An 18826-nucleotide genomic window follows, 5' to 3' on the forward strand; every position below is an offset into this window, starting at 1 on the left:
GATCTCTAACCATTTCCTCTTGGATTTCAGGGGGGCTATTTGGCTTCCTGTCTCTGTCTATCAGCTCTAGAGGCCAATACATTATACAGTAAAAGCAAAACAGAACACAAATTCAATGCTGTTATTGCAACAATCATGTTCTGTTTTAAAAAACCAAACACAGTTTCCTGATATCTGTCAATTATGCATACACAACCGCAGTGTTCACAGACTTACAGTACTTCAGAAGATTCTGTTTACATTTATCATGTGTCTGATTTGTCTTTCTGTCACTGTTTCCAATGTCCTTCGTAGTGTGTTCCAACTAATCCAATTTCCTAATTGATCTGAAAGTTAAGTGCATGGGGAAAATCTGTTGGATCCACAAAGTTCACGCCAACCACAGAGAACTGGATTTTTACAAAATTACAAAAGCTTTTAAATCAGTCTTACAGCAGGTACCTCATTTTAACCTTATCCATGGAGGGGTGATGTGTTCACGTAATTCTGAAAACCTCATGTAGGAAGGAGAACTGAGTCTGTCTCTGACTGTCATGTCTTGTTTTTTGACAGAGAAAAGGAGCAACTGAATGCACTACTCCAGGTGGCTCAGGTAAGCTTAACACTTACTCTTTTCGTATGTGTTTCCTGAGTGTCTCTGAAGGGTCCTTCACTGCCTACGCTTTGCTGGGAGCTGATAATGTTATTGTGGCAACACTGTTTGAAAAATGGATTTTGCCCGCTCAAAACCTGCAGGTGTTTGGCTTTGGTAAAGGTGCACAGAGTTAACAAGGTAGGGCATTTTTCAAGGTTTGTGTACTGCCTTGCATAGGTTCAATTTGAAAATTTCTGTATTGAACATGCAGCATCCTTTTTTATCTCTACTGCTTGATGACCTTGTGGTGTGCTACACGGTGACACAGTCTGTTTTGCTGGATTGTTGCCTGTAACAGTCACAATAAGAGTGCTGCCACAGCTAAAATAAACCCCTTGTAACCGATCTAATTGTTGGTACTTGACATACCAAAAAGCAGACCGCCTACCCTGAGGTGTGTGAAAATAGCTGTGTATCTCCTTATTTCTTTTCCTGAACTACTTGTTCCCCAGTTTGAGACCAGCTTTGTTCAGGAGAGGTGACAGATTACAGAAATGCATTCATCCACAAGAAAGAGTCAAGTAGAGAACAAGCAACAGGGTAACTAAAAAAACAAGGATTATGTCTTAAACAGACCAATTCATTGACTGCATTGCCAAAATGCTATCAAGAAGTACATGAAATCCTTTTGGAATTTATTTTTGCTTTTTCTCATGCGTGTATGCTTTCTCTCGTGTGTGTATGTTTTCAACATCCTCTGTGGAGGGGAGGGTGGTTTTATCTTATGGTTAAACATCAGTGAAAGTTGCCTTATCCTCTGTCTTTTATTATTGTGTATTTGCCATAAATTTCTTGTTACTTCAGTATGGAGAATAGAGTAAGACAGAGTCTTCAGCAGCCAACCATCATCAATCTAGTGATGCTAAAGAATACCAGGAAATTTCAGGTGGAGTTTTGATGAGGTGAGGTTGGAGTGAATTTGCTTCACTGCAAATATCCCTTCCAGCCCTAGATTCTGATGTTTAGACTCCCTATTCAGGAAGCAATGAAATCCCCCGATTTTTAAAATGAATTTCTGGGAAATCTTCAGCTCTTAAGCAGGCTATGCATATATGTACTCATATATAGTTGCTTTCTCCTATATATGTGAGTTAGTTCAAAAAGAAAGAACAGGCTTTCAGACTACTTTTATCCAACTTGCACTGTACAAAGAGCTGTAGCATGAGCTGCAGGCAGAGAGACTCTTCTAAGAATTCACTCATCCCAGTAAGCTTCTTTGTATAACGCTGTTATAAATTCTTTAAGGTGGAAGCAGTGAAGACTGAGGAGGTGGATATTCCCCTGCAAGAAGAAGAGAGACGTCAGATGGAGGAGATCTTAAGACTGGAGAAGGAGATTGAGAAATTGCAGCAACAGAAAGAGGATCACATGTCTGTCATCTCTGAAGACACCAGGAATGAAATCAACCGGCAGCGAGAAGAGGAGATCCAGAGGTTGGAAAAAGAGGCATCAAGGGTTGCCCAGGAGTTTTTGGAGCTGTTGGATTTTGGCAATCTGGATGAAAGTGTGCAGAACTTAGAGCACTCACTTTCTAGTGAAGGGACACTCAACATTGACTGCAGCCTGGTGGCACCACTGGCTGAAGAAGAAGTGGATGAGGGTTTTCATGCTGATGATGAAGGGCGGCCAACTTCCAGTTTGTTGGTCTCAAATCAGGATAGCGCAAGAAACAGCAATAACTACTCAAAGGAAGTTGTGGACACAAGCCTTTCACTTCTCCAGAGGGAAGTGGGAGAGGCTGTATCTGTTCCCAGACAACCTGTGGGAAGAACCACTAGCTCCAAGGAGCAGAGAGCCCTATCTGACCCAGCAGAAAGCATTTACAGCAGTGTCTCAGATACACAGAGGAGTAACAGTGGAGAGGCAGGAGAGCCAATTTACACTTCCCCTCCAGATGTGGAATCTGACTATGACCATGAGGAGTATGATGGCTATGGAGATGCAGGTAATGCCTCAGCTGAGCCTCTGAATGGTGAGGAGGGTCTGAGACACTCCCATGGTACCAGCCTGGACTCCAACCGTGGCAGCCTGGACTCGGTGAGAATCCCTCCCTTCACCTTTCTGGACATTAGTGTGACTGTTGATATTTATAACCTCCTTGGCTTCTTACTATATGCCTGCTTGCTCTGGGTATCGTTACTAGTCTCTAACTCTCTCACACATCAATAATCAGCTTGAAAAATAGGGAAGAGTTGTGGATAGGCTGAAGACCAGAGGGCTTGTGACTGTCTGGTGTCTACTGGTACACAAGCCAGCATACGAGTACCTATTTTAGATTGTTTCCATCACTGTATGTTAATGTAGCACCCTTTAGGAAGAATGAAAGCAGGCAGCTTCTATCTTGTAGGTATATGTTCTACCTCAGAGAGATTTCACGGAAGGGGCCTGAGCTTCCAGTGGGCACTGACATGAGGAAATGGGAAAGGCGGAAAAACAGGGGTTTGATTTGTCTCAATCGCTAAAACTTCTGTTGTTTTAGTTCTTTTCAGAATCAAGCATTTGTTTTCAGCTGCTGTGTGCAAGTTAAGCTATTATAAGGCTAGAAGAAATTACTGTGCTGATCCAGGCTGGGTCCCAGTGCACACAACCAAGACCAGTGAATCTTTTTGTTCCTACTGCAGGGACAATGGCAGGGTAGTAAAAGCTCTGGGCTATTAACCTCACACTTGAAGCATCTCAGCTTAGATCCTGCACTGGCTCTGGACTTCCTGAGTGCCCTCAGGCTAGCTGCTTAATATCACAACAATAAATCCCCTTGCAGAACAGGATGTCAGATAAGCCCACATAAGATTGTGATGAGTTCTGGTGTGAAGCCAATGACAGTCACAAAAATACTTCTGATAAATGATGTCCCTAAGAACAGAGACTTTAACTACAAAATATCTTTTAGAAAATGATTGATTTTTAATTTTTTTTCAGTAATTCAATTTACTTCCTTTGGTATGCTTCTGAGATGACAGACTGTGGCCTTTCTTAAAAAGTTGCATGATTTTTCCTGCTTGCATTTCCCTAATGTCAGCTGCCAGCCATCAAAATTTTTTATGATGTGATCTGCTTGAGTAAAGGTACCTTCTCTATGGGTATGTACTCACAGATCACTGTCAGGTAATCTTCAAGTCATGAATCATTCTGTCACAGCCTAGGCCAGTTTCTACCATTCTTCTTAAAATGTATAGAAGTGGAGGGTTTTATCAGGCTCGTCAGTGAGTAAGACTCATGAAAATTCCAGTCGATACTTTGTCATAGCATGAGCCACAGGAAGAAATAACCACAGCTGAGTCAAGATCTCATCAGTAGCTGCTGATCCAGGGGTACCTGGTTTTTGAAACCCTAATGGAAAGGGAGAGAGAATGGAAAAGGAATGAGATGAAAGAGAAGCACAGAGGGGTCAGAGAGAGGACAGAAGAGAAAATGAAAAGAAGCAACATGCATTTGAGGAAGGAAAAGGTCTAAGGAGCTGTCTTCATCAGTATTAAATTAATAAAGCCAATCAAAGAAGCTACATTTAAGGTAAAAGGAATGATAGAGTAATTTAGGATCCGTGTGTGAAGTACTTTCTTATGGCTGATGGCCATTATCTAGTTGGAGAACAGAGATGAGTAAATTCACTACTATGCTTTTTTTCCTACTCAACCCAAAGCAAGCCATTTCCTTGCTGGGGTTAGATCAGTGTTCTGTCTTGTCTGGCATCTTGTCCGGCATCTTGTCCTTTCTGCCATAAAAATCAGAAAACTACTTCAAAATGAAAATTTCTCTCTTAATCCCATTAATTTAGATTTTGCAAGGTGGGCTCTGCCTTGAAACGGGAAGCCTTGTTAGTTCAGGTAACTGGAGTTTTCAAGCCATGTGCACTGCCCTCTTTTCTGGTATGAAAATTCCATGTTCTTTCTGTAGGCACTAATGGGCAAGCTGTTAAGCCTCTAGTTTTACTGTATTGCTTTTTTTTGCAGTGGGGCTATGTGTAGTTTTACACCTTCTGATTATATGCCTTTTCTAACCTCGTTAATTTGCTCCTATCCTCCTGCAACCAGGAGAACCCAAGTAGCCTGTATTTCTTACTATTCTTTTAGTTTCTGGACAGTGAAGAAGAAGTGGATGTTTACATTGATACAGATGAAGAGTTCTGTAATGGGCGAGTGACTATCTTCAATGGCTCAGGACCACCCTATTTTCACAGTTACCTCTACATGAAAGGTAGGTAGCCTTTGCCAAAACCATGGATGGATGAAATGCAGGAAACCTGCTTTCCTCTTTTGTTTCTCCAGAATCATCATCTTGATTTGTTCTTAGTTCTCAGTTTATTCCTTCCTCCTCCCCCCCCCGCTACTTTTATTTAAAACAACAAATAAAGCAAAGAGCTAGGAGGTGGGTGTCAAGAATATTTTTGCCACTGGGACCTAATTGTGCTCACTTGGTATGGGCTTAAGTAACTCATTCTGAGCTACAAAACTGAAGACAGTATAAAAATATTTGAGTGGTGCATATATTTCTGTATTTTGTGTTTGTTTCACTACTTTGCTTTCTTTTTTTTCTCTGTCTGAAATGAAGTATAACCTCGTTTCTCTCCTTAGCTCCTTCATTTCATGTAGGAACTGAAGTGGCAACTAGTCCTGCCCAAGAAGCAGGATCAGAATGGAAACGTGGCCTTTGTGGCACATCTGATGAAATTTTGCTCCCTTGTTTTGCAGGAGGTCTCATGAACCCATGGAGGCGGCGCTGGTGTGTTCTGAAGAATGAGGCCTTCATGTGGTTCCGCACCAAGCAAGAGGCACTGAAGTCAGGCTGGCTCTATAAGAAAGGTGGAGGCATGTCAACACTTTCACGCCGCAACTGGAAACGCCGTTGGTTTGTGCTTCGAGAATCCAAGCTGATGTACTTTGAGAATGATAGTGAGGAAAAGCTGAAAGGGACAATTGATATCAGAAAGGCAAAGTGAGTGAAAAAATAAATCCCATTGATCCCTAGTATTCACTCCCTAAATCAATAATGAAGTGTCCAGTGCTGCCAGTTCATCAGCCTATGTATCTCTCGTGGGGCTCAGAGAATCAGAAATGAGGGAAGGAAAAGACAATTACAACTTCTAGTCTTACTCCGGAGAGAGTCTGGAATTACTTGGTAGCTCTTTTCCCAGTCTTGCATTTCGTAATCTGTCAGAAGCTCTTTCCAAGCCATGGATGGAGCCAGACCAGGAGGGGCTAATTAACTACATACCCCATGCATTCTCTCCTACCCAGGCTCCATCTGTTTTCTGGCTTCTCCAGGCATTTCACAGAGGTAGTATGAAGCTCACAGCGGGATTTGAATTTGGCAGCATGTACTGTGCCTTTCCCTGAGTCCTGAATGCTCTTTCTGCTGCCATAGTCAATACCTCAGCTCCTGCTGTAAGAAATGAGAGTCTAGTCACCTATTAGCATTATGCAGACCTGTAAGGTGCCAAAGAGTGGCACACCCGACTGCTGGTATCTTGAAGAAAATCCATGTAATGCCTTAAGCTTTGGTTTTTAACTGTACAAATCTTTTTTAATCATCTTAATATGTATTGGAGGATTTTTGTATTTCTGTCAGAGTTATAAGCCATCTGAACCAGTGATTTTCCTTCTGTCTGGTGAAGGGTATGATGTGAAAAAATCAGCCAGCTGGAATTTAGGCCTGTGAAAGTTTTTCAGTTTTGGCTCTTGTGTTTTCTTGTGTTCCAGAGAGATTGTGGACATTCATGAAAAGGAGAATGCTTTGGACATTGTGACAGAAGACAGAGTTTATCATATTGTTGCAGAGTCACCAGAAGATGCCAGGTATAAGAGGGAGTTTTGTTAGATTTGTTCATTCAGAGCAAGTCTGACCCAGGTACCCATGGGAGAGGCTGAGAAACATAATCACTTCCCTTTTGCTGGAGAAAAGGGGGGATTTCTTCCAGAGTGTCATTTCATGCTTCCTGGGAGGTACCACACCTACTTTGGGGACTGCCTGTTTCAGCTATGGAGGTGGTGGTTCAGCCTATCAGTCAGTCACAAGACTGCCACCTTCTCATGTGGCCGGGAGCATGCTGAACTCAAGGGTTACTTCAGGAGACACACAAACCTTAATATAAACTGAAACATCTAATAGTTAATTTATTTATTAAATGGAATCTTGAATCAAACAAAAAGTCTATTCATGTTGTCTGTAAATGATTGCAAGAGCAGCTGGGTTTTATCCAGGAGACAGAGAAAAGGCTGCAGCTTATCTGAGTCTGTAGTGTCATCTGATAAAGTCTTCCCAGTGCAAAGCAAACAGATGACTCATGTCCTTCCGTCTTGGCATCCTGGCCAGACGTTTGGAATCAGTTGTTTAAGTGCAGGTTGGACAACCTGTTCTGGCTATGCAGAGCCGAGTCAAGAGGTTACTGTCCCTAGCTGCTTGTGTCTTCCCACTTTTGCCACTTTTACCAAGGCTTCTGCTCTGTCTGCCCTGGCAGTGTAACTCTTTCTCTGATCTGCTGATTCTGTGAAGTTACCTAGGGTCTGTTATTATTTCATTTGGTGTAAGGAGAGGAAAGAGGAAGGTGTTTGGATACAGTTTAACAGAAATAGTCTAAAGAACAGCCACATGAACAAGAAACAGGCAAATTCAGGGGTTAGTAGCTGAAGAAACAGTATCCTCTTAACCCAGAACTTCCACAGTTGCCATACGCATGTCCTAACATAACACTCCAGAATTGTTAGGGCAAGTGTAAACCAAATGTGGCCTCTAATGCCCTATCAGTCTGTGTTCTGAGGAAGAAGAAAGCACCAGCACTTGCACTAGCAAAGGGGAGATTAGCAGATGTCATAGATTATCCAATTTGAGACTCCTCCATGAAGTCTAGATGTTTGCTGATCTCACTGGAAGCTGTAGATAAGAATCTGCTTGTTCTGCAACAGAGATAAGCCTCCAGATACGTCTGTAGTGAGAAGCCCTTTCACAGACAAAAAACTCCAAATTCACTTATAAACAAACCCATGATTAATTGCCAGCCATATGACTTTCAAGTTTATTAGCAGATCAGAGAAGAACTAGCTGAGAAGGCTCCCAGGTATCTCTAGGACTCTAGGAAGATTCACAGCTAACCGTATCTTTACGACTGCTGTGTGCTCTTCTCAGTCTGCTGACATGGGCTGCCTGTAAGGCCACTGCCTGCTTACAGTTCCTTGAATAACAAGTAGAAAACTGGATTTTGTGGGAGCAGCTGTCAGTGGGTTGGAGAACGTGCACAGAATTTTCATGGATAAATAAGGAGGAAGGAAGACATTAGAATGTGGTATGATCAGCCCAAGATATGTTTTGTAGCGTAGTACTCAGGAAATTGTGAATGAAGAAATTTTCCCAGTGGCAGCTTTCCAGGTTCCTCAATCATATTCTGGAGCTAGTTTCACTACCCAAATTTTAACTCTTCATCTGTTTCAATTGCCAGTGGTTGGTTTAATGTCCTGAGCCGAGTACACAGTGCTACAGCACAGCAGCTGAGGGAGATGCAGGATGAACAGGCCAATCCAAAGAATGCTGTGGTGAGTTACTGTGCAACCAGCCTGTGGGCGTGCTTGGAGCCCTCTGCATTTAACTATTGGTGCATTTTTTTTTTTCCAGTACATGCAGTGCTGTAGTTCATGAGCAGTATAAGAAAGTTGGACAGTTGTTATAAAGAATCGGCAAAGGTGATTGCAAAGAGGATATTGGGAAACATGGTGGCTGTGGTGGATGGTTCATCTTGATCACCAGCAGCTCTCTTTGGTTTGAGGAGAAGAGGCAGGCTGCCTCATACAGATAAAATGTCTTGATGGGACTAGTCTGGGTCACAGTTATTCCAGACAGAAGATAGCAGTTGGGAAGAACAGTGCATTTATGTATTTTGCCAGTACAGAGATACTAGCAAAGGTTATTTCAGACCTTCATAATGCTCTCTGGAAATTTGTAGCTCCCCCAGTCCTGTGGAGCCCTTGCACATCTTACGCTGTTTAGGGAGCAAAGATGACTCACTTCTGCCTTTCTCATATGTTCATTTCAACTCAAGCTATTGGAATTCAGAAGAATGTTTTCAGTTCTAGTCCTGTTCACAAAGGAGAATGTAATCTAAGATGCAATCTGTGTCTTTTTCACTGTACAGGGAACTCTGGATGTTGGACTTATTGACTCTGTCTGTGCCTCAGACAATCCTGATAGGTACGTACAGCAATCTGACCACCTCTTAAATCAGAAACTCTCTAACATATTTTTGTGGGTAGGTCCAGGTTTCCTTTGGGGTTCATATTTGGTTAAACTCAGAACACCTTTTCCTTCAAACAAATAAACGTAGATGAAATCTTTGCTTGTTTCGAGCCACGTCACTTCATAGTCATGAAGTTCACATATGTATTTTCTTCAAGTGAAAGTTTCTCCTTCCACTCCTGAAGGTGGAAACAGCATAATCTCAATGCCAAGAAATTATAGTCTCACCTACTGTTAACACTGAACAAATATATCCAGCAAAAGCAGCACTTCAGTTTTTCAACAGAGTAATTTTGAGTTAATCTTGTAAATTTAGGGAAAAGAAATAGCATTGTGGAAGAATAATGGATGAATTTAGAAATCTTTGCAATGCAACAGAGCACAGACTTTCACAGGTTGGTTAGCTTCAGAGAAGAGATTGTGGAACATTTCATAGCACTTTATGTTAACATTTAATTATCTCCCACATGTTAACAGGTTCATCCAGGGCAAAGATACTTACTACAGTGCAGAAGTAAAATGTTAGCTATTAAGTTATCTACCTCTGTGGTCTGTTTTTTTTTTCTCACACAGGTTGCCAGGACTTTGGTGTTAGTAGTTTAGAAAATGCATATCTCAGTAGTAAACTAAGATTTTGTTGATCAAAATGTTTTAGGCAGTTCTTGGCCTGTACTCCTTGTAATTAATCTGTGTACCAGTGAAAATTAGGGACAGATATTAAGCTCAACAGTCAAATATTTTGTGTGTATGTCCTGAGGTATGCTCTTCTGGAGTATCAGTGTTTGAATCAACATTGAGCAAATTCTGAGAAGCATGTTTATTTCTCAACCAGCATTTTTATGCAGCTCATTTTTATCTTCATAGGTTTATGCAATTTTCTGACAGTTGCTTGATTTGCACCTTTTACATTTTGCTTCATGCTTGGATTCTACTTTTCAATTTCTCTGTTACATCATAGAAACCTAGTTTTGCTTTCAAAGTTTTCTGAGGCTACTTGTATTTTTCCATTTTTCTGTAAAGCATCAATTCTGGTGAATATTCTTTTAGTAGGACACAGTTGTCTGTTGCAAGAGAAGGACAAAATCATCTAGGAGCAGCGTAACAGTTTTTCCTGTTTTGACAGGAGCAGCTCATCCTTTCTAAAACCAATCTGACACCCATTTTAGCTGATCCTATTGACACCTATATTTGTATTTCATCACTGTTTTTAATAAGTAGGATAATGACTGTAGTAGTTTAGCCTATTGGTACTAGCGCTAGCTCGGTCCAATCAGAGGTTAGAACAAAGTCCTTTCCTTATGAATCCAGAACATTTTATAGCTGTTTATTAGGTTCAGTAATATTTTCTAGTTTTTGGAAATAACTTCTGAAAGATACTTAATTTCATTTAGCTGGTCTCTGCATTCATCAGTTTGCAGACCAGCTGCACAGGGCATGACCCTAAGTATTTCTGCATTTCTGTGTAGTTTGTATTCAGGGAATCTTTCTGTATTGTTTATGGAAAGGTAAAAAACATGGCTTTGGGTGTGCTGGGAGTTGAGATATTTGCATGGTTCTGACCAATTTTAATGCTTTTGTTTTCTGGCAGACCGAATTCTTTTGTGATCATCACAGCAAATCGAGTGATTCACTGCAACAGCGACACCCCTGAGGAGATGCATCATTGGATCTCTCTGCTGCAGAAACCAAAAGGCGAATCTAAGGTCGATGGCCAGGAATTCCTTGTGAGAGGTGAAAGGAAATGCATGCAATTACATGTGAAACTCAACTTCTGTTTATAATCTGAAAGGGAGATTTGATTGCTGCTAACCCAATCTAGAGTTCAGCTGCTCCCCAAAAAAGCAGTCATTCTCTGCCCCTCCTCTACCTTCCTGCCTGCTGCTTGCCACATCCTGTGTGTGCTGGCCCTGGCTCTTATCTGATTCCCTGTCAGGTGGAAAAAAATAAGTACTTTGTGTTTAGTTTTCTGATGTTAGTTCCACAGCCTATTTAAACACGTCCAGCAAATGCCATCAGGAAATAGGAAGGAGCATGGCTGCTGCTTAGGAGCAGCTGGCTTAGATGCACTATAACATAACACTGTGGCTTTTGTTGTCAGAAGACTCTGTTCCTTCTGACAGCTGTCATGTAGACAGGGTGGGAGATCTTTGTGGGATTGCTGCTGTCCTCAGCTAAACTAACTAACCTGATTACAGTAGACAGAGGTGAGAAAAATTCTAAGCCTGAACTAAAGGTTTAAATTATGCCTTTAGTTTGGCTTAGTTGAAAATGGAGGAGCATGAGTAGTGATCACACATATGTTACAAAATATTCTCCTATTTGTCTTAAATATTATTTAATTTCCTTAATGCTTTCAGCTCATGACATGGTCTTAAATGTATGAAGACACTCCTGATCCAGTCTGTGGAAAGCAAGTGCATGAGCAAATTGCCTTACATATTCCGGGAAGTGTCTATGAAGGAATAAAAGTCTGAGAATGGTCATGGCAAGGCCAAAGGACAGGAAGAAAAGGGTCACGGAAATGTGGCATAAGCCTTCCATCCTAGTCTTAAAAATTTAAAGGGGATTGAATGATATGAAGCAGATTATCAGACAATAGTTTGAGCACTTTAAATTCAAAATACTTAATTGCAAGGCAACAGTTCCTTTTCCTTTTATCTTGTATCATTTATTAGTTAAAGAAAAAAAGAAATGATCCTTTGCAAAGTCAGTGTATACTCTGCTCTTCACAGTAAGATGTCTGTGTGGCAGCAGTGTAGCCACAAAGACATATCTCTCTGCTTTATATGGAACCTCTGGGCTCAGTCCCACACTGAAATTTTTGCCTTGTGGGTGGACATTGCTTTTTACACCTCTGAGTAGAAAATTGTCTTTTTGATAGCTTTAGCAATGCAGACTGTAATTTTTCCTCTGTTACAGCAATGTCTTTTCTTTTTCTCTTTTTTTTTCCCCTTTATTTTGCAATGAATCTAAAATGACAGTGAAATTATTTGTCCTGACCATGGGAGCAAGAGATGCATGTAATGATTACAGATCTTTCTACTAGAAGACATGTATCACTAAACCTCTTCCTTCAGGGTTTGGATCGACATTTGGTGTCTCTTGGGAAGAACAAATTGTAAATCATTTGTTCAGATGTTTGTGACTTGTGAGGGAAGCATCCTGAATAGAGGGTGGCCCTCATGGTGATGGTATTGGTGATGGCAGATCATTAATAAAAAAATACATAGGGCTGAAGGATGGATCAGCTTGGTGGAAAATTGTGGGCAAATTTCTTACAGTAATTGTGCAGGATACTGCTATAGCCAGTAAAGCAAAGCTGGTACAGCCTAGCATGAGCCTTTTTCAGAGAGGTCCCAGAGTTATGGAGCCACCAGGCAAGAGACAGGATTGCTATGGTGGTGAAACCACTGACATGTTTACATTTCTGTACTAGGCTGGCTTCATAAAGAGGTTCAGAGCAGCAACAAGATGTCCTCTCTGAAGATGAAGAAACGCTGGTTTGTTCTGACAAACACTGCCCTTGATTACTACAAGTCATCTGAGCGCACAGCTGCCAAGCTTGGCACACTTGTGCTCAATAGCCTCTGCTCTGTAGTGCAGCCTGACGAGAGGGTCTTCAAAGACACAGGTGAGAGGAAGAAAGCTGTAATGAGCAGACTCCATGTGTGGACCTCCTGAAGGATGGTGGAGGACTGTAATGGTGTGTCATGTTGAGAAGGCAGTCTTGATGTCATCTACAACTTTGTTTCTGGCTGCAAACATAGAAACCGTAAGAGACTTGCAAAGGGCCAGAGAGTACTATGCAAGTGATGGTCAGTCCCTCACTCCTGACAGAGATACACAGTGCTGATGTTTTACACTGAGTAGTGTCACTGTTTAGCTAAGTGTTTCCCAGATAAAGTAACAGGTTCTTATAGTTGACAGTGTAATGATTCGTACATCTCCATAAATAACTGTCACTTTGTAGCATGACCAACATTTGTTTCTAGAGTCAACGTTGTCCTCTCAAATAGCAGCAATGCCATACACTGTAAGTCTATTTTATAGCATCACTCAAATTGTTAGAAACAAAAGATGGCAAATCTGTGCAACCTGACAGTTCTGGGAAGGCAGGATCTGGCATGATCCTCCATTGCTTGCCTTATGAGTTTGGGGGGAACTCAGGCTGTGGGGTTAAGGGTGAATCCCCCTGACAAAGGAGGTGAGCCTTAGAACAAGACTTGAAATACTGGACATTTGAGTAGTGGAGTTACTTGGATACTTTTTAAAAGGGTGGGAAGCATTTAGTAAAGTGAGATGAGAGGAAATTTATTCTGCTCATTCACAAGAAATTGTCCACATTTTTGATCTCAACAGATGTCTAGGGCTGCCTTTAGCAAAGAGAATTGTCATCGCCTTGGCATGTTCTCTCACATTGTCAAACACATATTTTAAAAGTTATGAGAATCGATTTGGCAATCTGACTGGGTGCTGTGTGTAGAGTGGTCATTTTCTGAGTGATTAATAGCACGATGTAGCCCAAATGCTGTCTGTGAAAGTGAGCTGCCTGGTTGGCAGGCAAATAGTTGTGTTACACTGCAAGATACTTGTATCTTGGAAAGCTGTCTTTGTTCCAAAACCTGAATTGGGACCTGAATGGGGATGTTAATATCTACCTAGTCAATTTTAACCAGACACACCATATGTTGCTATCAAAGCAGCAAGGGTTTTCCTCAGCCCTGTACTACAAAGAGACAAAAAAACAATCATAGAATTATTAAGGGTGGAAACGATCTCTGAGTTAATTGTCAAGTCAAATCATTAACCTAACATTGTCAAGTCCACCACTAGGTCATGTCCCTGAGCACTACATCTATGCATCTTTCAAATGCATCCAGGGATGGGGACTCAACCACTTTCCTGGGCAGGCTGTTCCATGCCTTTGGAACAGGCTTCTTTCCTTGAATAAATTTTTCCTAATATTCAATGCAAACCTCACCTGGCACAGCTTGAGGCCAGTTCCTCCTCTCCTGTCACTTCTTACTTGGGAGAAGGGACTGACCCCCATCTGGCTACAACCTCCTTTCAGGTAGTTGTAGAGAGTGATAAGGTCCCTCCTGAGCCTTCTTTTCTCCAGGCTAAACACCCCCAGCTCCCTCAACCATTCCTCATAAGACTTGTGCTCCAGACAGACCCTTAACCAGCTTTGTTGCAGTTCTTTTACAGTCAAGATGATCTGCTCCATAATTCCCTGGTACTGAGGTCAGATTGACAGATCTGTAGTTTTCCAGATCCTCCTTCTGGTCCTTCTCGTAGGCAGGCATCACATTTGCCAACCTCTAGTCAACTACATCCTATGGAAGCAAGATTCACCTTCCAGCTTCTTTATTTCTCCACAGGCTATTGGAACATCATTGTCCATGGGCGAAAGCACTCCTACAGACTGTACACAAAGCTGCTGAATGAAGCTATGCGCTGGGCCTCTGCCATTCAAGGTGTCATTGACAGCAAAGTTCCCATAGAAACACCTACACAGCAACTCATTCGTGACATCAGGGTACGTGACATCATGCTGATTCCCAAGTGACTTGGGAGTAGCCAGATCACCACTGGCCTTACCCAGTCATTGTTCAGAATGTGGAAAGAAATGGAGTTGCTGTCTCAGGGGGAAAAAAGAAAATAATGATAAAAAGAAACCTAAACAATTGTGCAACAAAATAAACAAATGTTATATGAGTTTTATTTTGAATTATCGCATTATCTGATCAGTGTAAGTCTTGGCTACAGCTGTTTGCAGTTACAAATTGCATGCAGTGTTACACCATCAAGTATTTGCAAATCCCTGCTTCATCCTTTCCTCTCCTAAGCATCCTCTAGACACAAATACAAAAAGGTCCATTCTTACCAGCCATCTGACTTTGATGTACCCTGAAGTTCTCTTCATACCTTAGGCTTGTGTTGTTAAATGTCAAGAGTAGAGTGGAAAGAAAATATCCTTCAAAATACCAGAAATTGTGCCACTGTAACAGGAGTAATTTTTGAAAAAAAACCTGTCCATCAACTTTGGCAAATTAAACTTAGAATCATATTAGAAGACAGAAGACACACCAAAGCATATTACAGAAGAAATATGTATGTGATGAGCTCTAAACCAGATGCAATTAGATAGTATGTATTCAGAAATAGAGAGTGGGGAGTGGTTGTAGAGAATCTTGGAAAACTTCAGCTCAGGGTTCAAGGACAAATGGAACATCAAATATTGTTAGGGAAAGGATATAGGACAAAATGTGGAAGAATGTGATACCAGTGTGTATGGTAGTGACAGGCCCAGATTTTTAATGCCATGTGCAGCATTTTGGTTGTTCATTCTGTAAACACATGTAGCACAACCAGAGAAATTCAGGAGGACAGGCTCATTATTACATACTGAACAGGGTGGCTCAGTGGTCAGAAAGCCCATTAACCATTTACTATTGAAAGCCTGAAGGATATACAAGGCAGGAATCATGCCATACCTGCCTGTTATGTGCCTACTTTAGATATCAGCTGCCAGCCATGCTTGAAGGCAAGATTCTGTGCCTGGTGACCTTTGTTATGATGCAGCATGGCTGTTCTTGCGTTTAATGTTCAGAAATAATGTACAGAGCAATCTCCAGATGTGAATTGTGCTTTGGTCACCTAGTCCCTCTATGAACGTCCAAAAACTTAGACAAAAGTGGTTGAGCTTAAACCTAAATGTGTAAGTATATCCTGCAAAGGACTGTTCATATTCAAGGATAATTATTTTCTCTGTTTTTTTTTCAGGAAAACAGCACAAACTTTGAAGTAGTGGAACAGACATACAGGAGGAACCCAATCTTGCGATATACCCAGCACCCCTTGCATTCCCCATTGCTCCCACTACCATATGGAGATGTTAGTGTCAACTGTAAGTATTTTACCCAAGTGGCAGAATCTGCTTATGTTTTGAGGATCAGTGTGGAGCCTGAGCATCACAAAAGTGGTCTATAAGCTCTGTCTGTGCAGTTGAAGGTTATTTGGGGCAGTGTAGCCCACAGGGTTCAGAGAGGGAGCAGTCCCTTTCTCTCCATCATTCCTCTCTGGAAGGTGTTCTATGTCCAATGCCACATATCTTGGGAACGCTGAATTGTAAAGTAAATGGGGGCAGACAGTTTATCATCCACCAGGGGGACATGCAGCCTGTCATCCTTTAGCCTCAACTGGGTTGCAAGTGGCTCCAGTGGAAATACTACAACAGATTTACATCATGCAGCTGGTGGTGGGATAATATGCCTACAGAAGCCGCTCTAAAACCAGACTAAATGAATCCTTTCTTCAAATGCATCAGAAACAAGAAAGAGCAAGACTGATAGGCCACCAGAAAACCTACGTGATTTGCTGATGATTCGAGACTGTTTGACATACTGAAACTGAAAGCTACTGCTGAAGAACTATAGAAGAGTCTCTAATGTGGAGTGACTGAGACACAAAATCTTTTTCAGAAATTAATTTCGATCTGGATATGCAAAGCAATGTATATGGGAAAAAGTCTACCACATAGGTAGTGATCTATCTCTGCTTAGAAAAGCAAATGCAAATTTACATAGCTTTATGAAAACGTTAACTCTTGTGGAGAGTACAGAAACAAAACAGCTAATGCAAGGTTTTGAAAGCATAGAAAAGGAATAAGAAGGTCTTTGTGCAGGTCTATTGATGTATCATGCACCTGCATCTTGAGTACAGGATGCAGTTTTGCCTTCTACATCTTTGATAAGATACAGGAGAAGTAAAAGCCTACCCAAAGATGATCAAAGGCATAGAAGGACTTGCCTACAATTAAGTGACTAAGCAAAGCAGGATTCTTCAGCCTCAGAAAGAAGTTTGTATAGCTAGAAGACTGTCATGGAGAAAATGAAAGGAGGCTAACTGCTCTCTGTCTCTCAGGATACAAGGATCCAACTATGTGGCAAATTATAAGCACAGAAAAAGTAAATTTTAAAATGCAGAAAAATTACAGAGCAAACACTTACACTGTGGAACTTATTGTACTGGGCTGTGTATTTGTATTGTACAGTTAATGCATGGCCACTGGAGAAGCCTGACTGTGCAGGAGATTCAGAAGGACCTAAAGCCCCAGAGATGTCCAGAGGAGAATGCAAGCAGGGTGATATCACATATGTCTGAGCAATTCAAAGCAGACATTTAAGTATTTAAAAAGTTTTGGTCTAGGCATTTTCAATCTAAACAGTAGTTAAAAGCTACATCTGTGGTACAGCGATTTGCCAAAGTTCTACGTTGGCTCAGAGGTCAAAGCTAATACAGACACAACACAGAATTTTGGAAGTACACAAGCCAGGCTCAGTGGCTGCATTTGGGCACCTTGGTTGCAGACACTGAAGCCGGAGGAGCTCAGGAGATGAACCAGTGCTCAGGTTGCTGTCCTTCTGTAACAGATTACTACAGTTGTTGTAGTGTTGCTGGGCCAGTGGAAAATGAGGGAGATGCTCACCTCTTACCACCTTTGTGATTTTTCCCCAGTGCAACAAGAGAAGGGTTACAGCAGCTTACAGGATGAAGCAGTGAAGATCTTTAACTCCCTTCAGGAAATTGAGACAGTGTCTGATCCTATACCCATAATCCAAGGCATCCTGCAGACCTGCCATGATTTAAAGCCCCTTCGTGATGAAGTGTACTGTCAGCTCATCAAGCAGACTAACCACATGCCACATCCCAACAGTACTGGGAATCTGCACCACTGGCAGCTGATGTCCTGTATGAGCTGCACTTTCCTGCCCAGCAGAGGGATCCTGCGCTACCTCAAGTTCCACCTTCGGAGGTAAACATCCCTTTCATTTGCAGCCTGTTTCCTTTTGATCTGCTAATCTTCCACTGCCTGTTGTAGTTACCTGTCTTGTCCTCCTCCTGTGCAAACATCTTCCTGTGGCATTCCAGCACAATTCTTGGTACCAGTTGTTCTGTGTGTTCACACTCCCCCCCCAACCACCCATCTGTTGTGTTAAAAGGATGTGGAACCTAAGTTACCCAAACAGAATACTGTAAGACTCTGTTTCAGTGGATTTACAGCTGATGACCTACTGTTACAAATGTCCATATCAACATTATCAACCTGCAGGAAATGTGTGGACTGTACTTTCATACTCATTGAAATATGTACTACCTTGCAACTGGCACAGGCAAAATATGTACAGTGGAGGAGGGGATGTACTGTAAATCCAATTTATAATATTTCAATATTTGTTCATTTAACTAAGCTCATAGTGCTTACAGTTAATATTTTTAACCTGCTTTAATCTCACATTTTCATGAACTATATAATTTACGTTTTTTCCCAGTTCATTTTCAGCATCTAATGCAGCTTTCCAAAGCAGTCTGCATTGGGGCTGCAGCTGTGTAACCTCATTCCATTCTGAATGATGAGAAAGATCGTTAAAACCTATTAGATTCCTTCCAAGCTAAGAATGAGTCTAGTAAAAGCAGGTTATATGGTTTAGGAAGTAAGCTTGTTTTTTCTGTGGTTGTACTTGACATCACTGTCTCTCCTGAACTCTTTATTTGAAGTAGTCCAATTTATAGTAACCTATTGTTCACTGTGTAATGGGGTTTTTTTTTTGCTTTGCTTTACAATTAGGGTAAAAGACCTTTTTCCAGGCTCAGAAATAGACAGGTATGCGCAATTCATAAGTGATTCCCTGAAGAGGACAAAGACAAGGGAGTTTGTGCCCTGCCAGGAGGAAATACAGGCTCTTCTCACCCGTGAAGAAATGACCACAACGGTGTACTGCCATGGCGGTGGCTCCTGCAAAATAACCATCAACTCCCACACCAGCGCTGGGGAGGTAATGCATTGGTAGCCTTAACGAGATGTGAGCACATCTGTGTCTGGATAGTGGGTCTGTTGAAGGGACACCCTCTTCCCACTCATCTCTAATATAATTTTTTTAAAATTGCAACATTTTTCTGTATCTGTAG

The 18826-nt window shown here is 41.5% G+C and overlaps 1 protein-coding gene across 1 annotated transcript in view; it reads left to right on the forward strand.

Annotated features, from left to right (window-relative positions):
- Positions 1-503: 503 nt before the first annotated feature.
- Positions 504-18826, forward strand: part of LOC103801251 (unconventional myosin-X-like) — a gene marked incomplete at its 5' end in the record, with an annotated part of 23213 nt that continues 4890 nt past the window's right edge. Inside the window, 13 exons of the mRNA XM_009073659.1 lie at positions 504-592; positions 1880-2671; positions 4705-4828; positions 5323-5566; positions 6331-6426; positions 8064-8157; positions 8754-8809; positions 10443-10585; positions 12291-12485; positions 14236-14393; positions 15641-15764; positions 17375-17672; positions 18486-18693. Coding sequence (XP_009071907.1) covers positions 504-592; positions 1880-2671; positions 4705-4828; positions 5323-5566; positions 6331-6426; positions 8064-8157; positions 8754-8809; positions 10443-10585; positions 12291-12485; positions 14236-14393; positions 15641-15764; positions 17375-17672; positions 18486-18693 — 2621 coding nt within the window. The remainder of the gene's footprint in view (positions 593-1879; positions 2672-4704; positions 4829-5322; positions 5567-6330; positions 6427-8063; positions 8158-8753; positions 8810-10442; positions 10586-12290; positions 12486-14235; positions 14394-15640; positions 15765-17374; positions 17673-18485; positions 18694-18826) is intronic.

Source organism: Acanthisitta chloris, unplaced genomic scaffold (assembly GCF_000695815.1).
Source record: "Acanthisitta chloris isolate BGI_N310 unplaced genomic scaffold, ASM69581v1 scaffold30314, whole genome shotgun sequence".
Taxonomy (NCBI): domain Eukaryota; kingdom Metazoa; phylum Chordata; class Aves; order Passeriformes; family Acanthisittidae; genus Acanthisitta; species Acanthisitta chloris.